The following is a 9,904-nucleotide window of genomic DNA, read 5'->3' as shown; positions in this document are numbered from 1 at the left end:
GAGGTGGCTGGCACCCCCCAGGCACCTCGCTGGGGGTACTTTCTCCTGTCGATCTTCTCAACAGCCCTGAGACCTCAGAGGTGGGGTGGGGCCTGACTCTAAATGCTCTGCGCTTTGCAGTGAAGAAAGAGCTTTCCTGGGCCCGACATGCTCTGTTTTGGGGGCTGGCCAGGCAGGAATGTAGATGATGGAGGTGGAGTGGGTGTGGGCGATAGGGTGTGGTGTGGGGAGTGGGACAGACCAGCTGGAGAGGCTGAGCCAGCCTCTCATCACCCGAGGGAGCATGGCCCAGGCAGCGGGGTCTTCAGACTTTTGAGCTTGCAAGTTGGATATACAGTATACTGCATTTCTTAATTTGAAATTATGGGATCCAATTAAAAAATGTAAAATCAGCATCACCTGCGGAAAAAGCAAACCATAGTTCCCAGCAGATCAGGCCTTTGAGGCCCCAGTTTTCATCCCCCGCCCTGTTTCTGGGTGTCTGCGTAGAACTAGGTGTTGCAGTTACCCTGACAAGGTGTTTACGGAGGGCTTCAGACCCTCCCTGAGTCCTGCTCCTCCGGCAGTGGTCGCCCAGTCACGTGCCAGGCTCCGCGTGTTCTGGCGTCTGGTCCAAGGCACGCGGACGGCAGCCAGGGCTTCAGAGCCGAGGCTGGCTCTGCGATCTTCCACCTCCTCCACCCGGGACTTAGGGTCTCAGCATCTCGGCCGAGGGGCAAGGATGGGCACATGAAACCAGACGGCCTAGGTTCCTTTCCCAGCACAGGGAGGTGGTGAGGGGGGAGTGAGTGACAGTCTCAGGAACCACCATCTAAACCATAAAGCACTTCCCCACGTGAGGGGTGATGGGTGCGCACAGGCAGGAGGTACAGCAGGAAGGACACGGCTCCCCCCGAGAGGCCAGGGCTCACTCCTCACGGTCACGTGACCCTGATTGTTTCAGCCTCATTTCCCCTCCCTCTCTCCCTCCCTGCTGAATGGAGGCTGGAGGCTTCAGGCAGTGCCGCCTGCTCTGCAGGGGCTGGTGCATGTCCCCGGCCCCTGGCCCCGGGGGATAACTCGGGTGCGCCCCTCTGCTCCTACAGGAAACACGTTCAGCACCCTGGCCGGGCTGGTCTTTGACTGGATGATCGTGAAGGACACAGAGGCCGACGGGTACTCGGACACCCACAACGCGCTCCGGTAAGAGGCGCCTGCCTTGGAAGGGAGGCGGGAAGGGGGTTGTCGCCTGGCTCCACGTGGGCTGGGGGCTTCCATCATCATCATCCCCCTCGGCTCACACAGTTGTGCAGGAACCTTGCTGCCTGTGCAGCCCACGGGGGTGTGTTCTGTGGGACATCGTCGAGGAGGCTGGGCTGTCCAGCTGCCGAAGAGAAAGCTTGTTGCAGACAATGGGAGCTGTCCCGGGGTGCAGGCAAGGGGTGGGGTGCGGCCCCGCTGGGGGTGAGCTAACAGGGAGACAGTTCCGGCTGGGGTGACCTCCCTGCAGTGACCTCTTCCAGGCTCAGGAGGCTGCCTTCCCCGGCACGGGGGTGGAGGTGGGCCTGCAGGCGGACTCCTTGTGAGACGGACTCATTACCCATCTTGACTCAGCCAGTCCCCCCAACAGCCGTGTGGCTTCCGTACCACTGTCCACGTGCCTTAGGTTGGTAAGGGGCGGGGCTACAACTTGAACTCAGATGTGTATAGGTTCTCACAGTGCAGTGTGGTAGGCGTGAACCCTATCCTGGCTGTTTCAATTTAAACTAGGTACAGTGGAAAATTCAGATCCTTGATGCACTGGCCACATGTCAAGGGCTCGTTAGCTGTGTGGCTGGTGTTACCACACACTGGACAGGGCAGACGTGGAGCATTTCCATCACAGAAGGTTCTGCTGGCCGGTGCCGGTGCAGATCCCCTGCTATGCTGCGTTGCCTCGTGCTGTATTATAAAAATGTTAGAGTATAGTTCCTTTTGGGGGAGGAAGGCTTATTTTTTTAAAGACTTTGCAGCAGTTTTTACCCTACAGAAAAGTTGCAAGTGTAGTACAGAAAGTGGATTCCCCGAACCATCTGAGAGCAAGCTGCCACCCTGGTGCCCGTAACCCCCAATTATTTTAATGTGCATTTACTACCTCTGAGGACGTTTTCCTGCACGTTGACAAGACGGTCATCACAATTAGGGAATTAACACTGATGCCCACAGTCACAAGACCTTGTTCAAGTTTTGCCAGTTTATCCCAATTGCATCCTTTGTAGCAGAACATGCCCGCCCAGGGTCACCTGCCGCATGCCGTCCTGTCTCTCCTAGTCTCCGTCAGCGTGGAAGAGTTTCTCGGTCGTTCTTCGAATTTTGGGACGTTGCACTCATGAAGGCTGTAGTCCAGTTATCTTACAGACCCTCCCCCATTCCGGGTTTATCTGACGTTCCTCCTGATTAGACCCAGAGTTCTGCATCTTTGCAGGAACATCACAGAGGCGAGATTCCGTATTCTCGTTGCATCGTATGGTGATTTTGTTGGTCCATCAGTGATTTTGTTCGCTGTCATCACTTGGGTAGGGTGGGGTCTGCCAGGTGCCCTGCTCTGAAGTCACTTTCTTACTCCCTTGCAATTGATAAGTATTTTGTGGGGAGTTACAAGTCTGGCCTTTTGTTTACACCTTCAAAAGTCCAGCTCAGGGTTCCAGGACACAACCAGGCTCAGCTCACGGCCATTTCCACGGTGGGCACCCTCATGCCCTGATGCTGTGCAAGCCAGGTTGCCCTCTTGGGTCAGAGCTCTTTGGGGGCTGGGCTGTCAGCCTCTGTCTCTGGTTGAGCTCTGGAATTTCTGGGGTCTCAGTAAGCCAGGAATGTGGGCTTTAGGTCCAAGAGACCTGCATTCCGGTCCTGGCCTTGTGATGTCCTGCCTGTGGCCGTCATCAAGGACTGTGACCACCTGAGCACCAGCTTCCTCCTGCAGCAGATGGCGGTGTCACTGTTTCCACCTCTGAGGGTGGCAGGGTGGGCGAGCACGTTGACAGGGGTGAGAGCCCCTCTCTGGGCCCGGCACATACTAGATGTTCAGGGGATGCTGGTTGCCTGCCCCGCTTTGTGCCACCAAGCTTGTTTCCTGCCCTGACGGCCCCCGGAGCTTCCAAGCACCTGGCATGTAAGTCGAATGCTGACAGAAGTCCAAGGTGCTAAGGGGTGCTGGAACCAGAGTGTCCTGGGTTTTCATTAAATTCAGTGTGTGACACCTCGTAAAACTGGGCAAGGAAATAAATCACTGCGTAGTATAGCGCCCGGCAGATCCTGGGGAGAATGAAAGCGTGTCCGACTGACTGTTCGCATTCGGGTGGAACTGGAGGGCTTATCTGTAAATCGCAGGCTGCCAGGGAGAGACTCAGGCTGCCCGCTTACCAGCCTATGCTCTGGGGATTCCACCACATCCTGAATTCTCCCTCCCTTCTCCCCACAGCCTAACCCCAGGGAAGGTAGGATTCGATGTGATTCCCCATTCCTAACACTGGAGGGCGTGGTCGTTGAACCATTTCCCAGATGCAGGAGCTGGCCAAGAAAGGGGGCTGGGACTCCTGGGAAGCCCTGAAGGGCCCTGGCTGGGCCTGTGGTCCTGGGCCTGTTCTCAGCTTCCGTGAGCCTCACCTTTCACGTCTGAGACCAAAACATTTTGACTAAGCGGGCGGTCTTCAAATTTCAGTGCCTGCCTTTTATCATAATCACGTTGGGATTTTTATAAAATGCAGATCCCCAGGCTTCTTGCAGACCAAGGGCCGGGCCGGGGCCGAGAATCTGCATGTTTCACAGGGACGTTGACAGTTCTGAGGTAGGACATTCCAGGGATAGGTTTCTAGGCAGCACCGACTAGGTCAGCACCACTTACATGGGGTCTGGCATCACGCACAGGAGCTTCGGAGAGAGTGAGTGTGTGAGGTTCCCGGGTTCCACGCATCAGGTCTGACCGCACGTTCCTTTTCCAGCATCCTGACTTTTTTGGAGTCCACGTACATCCCTCCCTCCTACATCTCAGAGATGGAGAAGGCGGCCAAGCAGGGGGACACCGTCCTGGTGTCCGGGATGAAGACGGGGAGCTCTAAGCTGAAGGCACGCATCCAGGAGGCCGTGTACCAGGTGGGCGCGGGCGGGCACCTGCACTCCGGGGCGGGATCTGGACCACCGGTTCCCTCACATATTTAGTAGCAGAGAGGAGATGCCCTACCGGGAACGGTGTCTGGTGTGAGCCGCGGCTTAGGAACAGGTGGCCGGGGCACCAGAGCCACCACCTCTTCAGTCACAAGGCATCTTCTCGCCTCAATTTCCAGGGAGGTCCGGGAGCAGTGGGGTTGGCATCAACTAGCTTATCTTCAGTGAGCTCCCCTGTCCTGCTGTAGAGACACATCCGAGCCTTTGGAACACCCAGGGTCCGCCAGCCATTTCACCCTGTGCCCCACCTTCAGCCCTGACACTGGTTGCCTGGTCCCACGTGTGGAGGGCTCGGAGTCCGGACCCCCCGACCCCGTCCCCCCATCGTCTGGCCTCACCAGCACCTGCTTCTCCATCAAAGACCCATTTTGGGAGTGGAGGTGGGGCAGGGGCAGAAAGGACAGCGAGAAGTGGGTTTAGCCAAGGCCTGGTTCCTTCCTGGTTCTTGTGGGCTCAGGTCTGCCCTGCCTGGGCCTCCTTTTGAGCTGCAGATCTGGCATCTTCCTCTTGTTTGCCTGGTTCCTGCAGCCCAAGCGGGAAGTTTGCGGTACATCTGCTGATTAATTTCTAAAGTGACAGATGAGAATTCACTCTCTTCAGCGGTTTAGCCGTAGTTTGGGAATCCTGGAGGGTTTTGGAAACGTGAGGCAGCCACGTTCGGCACAGTCTTGCAGCGTGCCTGGGATTGCAGTTAGTATTTGGGGAGTTTGTGTCCTTGTGTCCTGGGCCCCATGGGGGCACAGGACTGGGCTGGGACCGGGCCCCCACTGAGCTGCAAAGGCGGCCTTGTCCTGCCTGTGGAAGGCATCCACCTCAGAGCCCGGCCCAAGGTGGGTGCTCTGTGTGGTTGTTTTTTCTTTTTAATGTATCAAAGATATTATTTAACTTGTTGGTTTTTCCTGTTGAGGTATAGCTGACATACAACATTATAGTAGTTTCAGGTGTACAACATAATGATTCGATATTTGTATGTACTGCAAAATGATCATAATAAGTCTAGTTAACATTTGTCACTATATGTAGTTACAGAGTATATTTTTCTTGCGATAGCAACTTCTAAGATCTATGCTGTGAGCAGCTTCCAGATATGCAGTACAGTATTGTTAATTATAGGCCCCATGCTATCCAGGGCATCCCAGAGCTCATTTATCTTAACTGGAAGTTGGTACTTCTTGACCCTCTTCCACCCGCTTTTTGCCATCCACCAATCTGTTCTCTGTGTCTGTGAGCTTGGGTGTTTTGCTGTGTTTTTTAGATTCCACATGTAAGTGAGACCATATGTTATTTGTCTTTCTCTGTCCCGAAGGGGAGGGTGTCAGTCAGCACCTGGATTCAGATCCAGACTGGTTAGAAGCCAGACCCTCAGACAACAGCTTTTTTTTTTTTTCTAATTAATTATTTTTTTTTAGATTTTAATGTATTATTTATTTATTTATTTTGGGGCCGCTGTCGGGTCTTAGTTGCAGCACACAGGCTTCTCTCTCGTTGTGGCGTGCGGGTTTTCTCTTCTCTGGTTGTGGCTCGTGGGTTCCAGAGCACGTGGGCTCTGTACTTTGGGCACACAGGCTCTCTAGTTCAGGCACACGGGCTTAGTTGCCCTGCGGCATGTGGGATCTTAGTTCCCTGACCAGGGATCGAACCCACGTCCCCTGCGTTGGAAGGCGGATTCTTTACCACTGGACCACCAGGGAAGTCCCCAGACAACAGCTTTTAAAGGACACGCATATGTACAGTCCTCTGGGGTTGCGAGCAGAGCCTCCCTGGCCCCCAGAGCCAGGGGATCTGGAGGTGTTTCCTGGGCGGCAGTCACAAGAATCGGGGCTCCAGACAAGGGTGCGGGCTCCTTTCTGGGAGATGCCATGAGCTGTAGTGAGGCAATGGGGGTACAAAGATAATGTCCCCAGCCTACGTTCCCCGAGAGCCCCTCTGTAGACCCTACATGTGACAACCCTGAAGCCTGCCCTCCAGGCCAAAGCCTCTTTCCAGCAGGTAGGCCTCTTCCACCTAATGGCTGGGGGGGTGTCAGTCAGCTGTGTGTGCAGTGTCGCGGGTCGTAGCCCAAGCACTGTCTCTGATTGACGGTCCTGTGGGGCCCAAGGGCCCCCAGGGCCAGGTGATCCAGGGGCATCCCCTGGGCGGCAGCCGCAAAACCCAGGGCACCAGGTGTAAGAGCTGGGGTCCTAGACACGTATAAGAGCCCCCCTCCTAGAGATGCCGGTGCTCTGGAGTGGGGCAGAGGGAGGGCATTGAACGTATGTCCCTCCAACCCCCAAGGCCTCAGGAAGGGTTTACTGTCAGCCCTTAGATATTGTTTAATTAGAAGCCGCCCCTCAGGTGCAGCCGTGATGATTAGCTAATGGGCCTCTTTCCAGAAAGATCGGGTTTCTCTGCTGTGCCCTGGGGCTGGTAGCTGATTAAGAACTCTTCCTCCGTTGGTTCCAGTCCTGCGGGACCCAAGAGCCCACGGCTGGGCACCGGAGATGGGCATGGAGACACGTTCTCTGGCAGCAGCTGCCAGAGTCAGAGGGGGGTATATACTCCTTTCTGTAAGAAACAGGTGCGCTCAAGTGAGGAGAGGGGCTGTGACGGTGCCCTCCCCGCCCCCCGTTCCTGAGAGCCCTCTGTGGGCCCCTCTGCGCAGGCAGATAAGCTTCTTTCTCAGAAAGCCCAGCGTGTGTCGGTCTGCTATCTGTGCAGTGCCCTAGGGGTGGTGTCCCGCCAAGAATAGTCTCTCCAATCGTCAGGGTCCTGTGGGACGCAGGAGTACGGCCCCCAGCACCGGCCTTTGGGGCTTTTGTGGGTGGAGCCCCTGGGCCCCTAGTGGCCTCTGTATCCATAGCCATCACTCCTGGCTCGGTATACTTTGGCAGTGACGTCTAAATGGCTGCCTGCTGTACCACAGGGCTCCCCTGGGGTTCTGGGGTGTCCAGAGGTGCTGCCTTGTGTTCTCACCCTAATCTCCCTGTGCCCACGTGAACAGACTGAAAAGTTCTAAAGACACTTTCTCTTGCTCACCCTGACCCCTACTCCGGGCTCACCTCACCTTTTCTGTCTTCCTCATGCTAAGAACGTCCGCCCCGCGGAGGTCAGGCTGCTGATTTTGGAGAACATCCTTCTGAACCCAGCTTATGACGTCTACCTCATGGTGGGGACATCCATCCGCTACAAGGTGCAGAAGATAAGGCAAGGAAAGATTACAGGTGGGTCACCAGCTCAGCTCGGTACTCATGGCAACGTGAGTTTTTTTTATCGTGGTGAAATAGGCATAACCTAAAATATACCATTTTCACTATTTTTAAGTGTTAATTTTAGTGACGTTGATTACATTCACATTTTGTGCAACCATCACCACCATCTATTGCCAGAATTTTCTCACGTTCCCAGACTGAAACCCTGTGCCCATCAAACACTGAACTCCCCATCCCCCTTCCCCAGACCCTGACAACCACCCCTGTACTTTCTGTTCCTATGAATCTGACTGTTCTCGGGACCTCGTATAAGTGGAATCATGTCGTATTTGTCCTTCTGTGTCTGGCTTATTTCACTGAGCTGAATGTCCTCAAGGTTCATCCATGTTGTAGCAGGTGTCAGAATCTCCTTCCTTTTCATGGCCAAATAACATTCCATTGTCTGTATAGACCACGTTTTAGACACTCAGCCATTGATGGACGCTCGCTTTGCTTCCACCTCTTGGCTGTTGTAAATAGTGCTGCTATGAACATAGGTGTACAAATATCTCTTGGAGACCCTGCTTTCCATCTTTTTGGGTTTATATCCCTTTGTTTTAAGAATGTCCGAAGCCATGAGCTTCACTTTGGACTGGGTTTTGCCAGTGGGTCTGCCACTGACTGCTGGGCAGCCTTGGCAAGACACCGCTCCCTTTTGGGCCTCAGTTTCTCTCTCTCTCTTTTTTTTTTTTAAAAAAATATTTATTTATTTACTTATTTTTGGCTGTGTTGGGTCTTCGTTTCTGTGCGTGGGCTTTCTCGAGTTGCGGCAAGCTGGGGCCACTCTTCATCGCAGTGCGCGGGCCTCTCACCTTCGCGGCCTCTATTGCTGCGGAGCACAGGCTCCAGACGCGCAGGCTCAGCAGTTGTGGCTCACGGGCCCAGCTGCTCCGCAGCATGTGGGATCCTCCCAGACCAGGGCTCGAACCCACGTCCCCTGCATTGGCAGGAGGATTCTCAACCGCTGCGCCACCAGGGAAGCCCTCTCTTGGAGCCCTCAAAGCCTTTCTGCCTGTGCTGAGGGCGGAATGAATTAATGGACGTGGATTTTTTCTGGAAATTCTCAAGTGCCGTGTACATGTGATGCATTTTCAGTGGTGAGTGTTCTTTTTTTTTTTTTTTTTGCGGTACGTGGGCCTCTCACTGTTGTGGCCTCTTCCGTTGCGGAGCACAGGCTCCAGAGGCACAGGCTCAGCGGCCATGGCTCACGGGCCCAGCCGCTCCACGGCATGTGGGATCTTCCCAGACCGGGGCAGGAACCCGTGTCCCCTGCATCGGCAGGCGGACTCCCAACCACTGCGCCATCAGGGAAGCCCAGTGGTGAGTGTTCTTAATGCAGCCCCAAGCCTCCTAAGAATTGCTGTCGTTATCACCTTTTTGTTTAGTTTACACACATTTCTTGGTCAGAGCACAGATCATCTAGTATCTCGGGTACAAGAGTGTCCCATTCTAGGCCCGAGCGCTTGGACGCATGTCTGGGCGGGTGCTTCCCCCAGGTTGCTGGCTGCTCTGTCTGTGATACAGGGCATCAGTTAAGAAGCGTGTCAATGCTTCAGCATCCGAGCAGCCTGGGCGTGGTCCATAGTTGGGTCTGAAAGTCTGAGGGCAGTGGGTCTGGTCAGTCATTACTGTGTGGCAGGGCGCTGCAGCCCTGGGGAGGCCTCAGAGCCGAGGACAGGACCCTCCTGCCCCGAGGCCCGGTTCTCTCCCACACGGGGTGCCCTGCTGAAGGGCAGTAGACTGGGGGGTCCCAAGCATCTCCGTGTGCTCGGCATGCAACGTCCAGCTCTTTAGCACCTGTCACCATGCAGGCGGGTTGTGTACGAAGCTGGGCTGGGGGTCCTGGCCAGAGCCTGGCCTGCACCTCAGACTTTAGGGAAGCAGAGTCTAAAAGCAAAGGGACAGACCTGGGTGTGGCTTTCTGAGACTCTTAAAGGGCAGATGGCTCAGCGGTGGAGTTCTCAGGACCCTGCCCCTGCATCCTCAGGGGGAACGCAGTGGAGACAAGTTGAAAGGCCAGAGGGCACCCACAGGGGCTTCTCAGAAATACCTTCTCCACCAGAGCACTGTCTCGAACACATTGTGGCCTGATGGAGACAGTCTGGAACATCTGACCGTCATGAGAATTTCCTAGGTGTTGTGCTTTTCACATTATGACCCAACAACTCTGTGCGGTGGGTTGCATTAATACCCTGTTTTACGGACGAAGAAACCGAGGCACAGAATGCCTGACAGTCACAAAGCTGTCGGGTCCTTGGCCTTAATCAGTCCTGCAGGGTCGAGTGGTGCTGGGCCCCAGAGGAGCACAGCAAGGGCTTTCTGTTCTCCCAGGGCAGGGCGGGTGGCCCCTTTGTGAGGGCAGATGAGGGCGGGGAGCTGTGCCCCCACCAGGGAGGTTAGAGGGGATTTAGTAAAGAGGGATTCAGAGCTTACCCTTTGGTGCATGGCCCAGATGGACAGCACATCCCAAGACACCCAGAGAACTTTGGGGTTTG

The 9,904-nt window shown here is 55.1% G+C and overlaps 1 protein-coding gene across 1 annotated transcript in view; it reads left to right on the top strand.

Moving 5' to 3' along the window:
- LOC103090145 (nuclear pore membrane glycoprotein 210) overlaps positions 1–9,904 on the top strand; it is a gene marked incomplete at its 3' end in the record, with an annotated part of 49,252 nt that overhangs the window by 18,868 nt on the left and 20,480 nt on the right. The window contains exons 4-6 of the mRNA XM_007457208.1: positions 1,086–1,182; positions 3,960–4,110; positions 7,250–7,382. Coding sequence (XP_007457270.1) covers positions 1,086–1,182; positions 3,960–4,110; positions 7,250–7,382 — 381 coding nt within the window. The remainder of the gene's footprint in view (positions 1–1,085; positions 1,183–3,959; positions 4,111–7,249; positions 7,383–9,904) is intronic.

The sequence above is a fragment of the Lipotes vexillifer genome, unplaced genomic scaffold, assembly GCF_000442215.2.
Source record: "Lipotes vexillifer unplaced genomic scaffold, Lipotes_vexillifer_v1.1 scaffold4328, whole genome shotgun sequence".
Lineage (NCBI taxonomy): Eukaryota > Metazoa > Chordata > Mammalia > Artiodactyla > Lipotidae > Lipotes > Lipotes vexillifer.
This window is presented reverse-complemented; position numbering and strand designations above follow the sequence as displayed.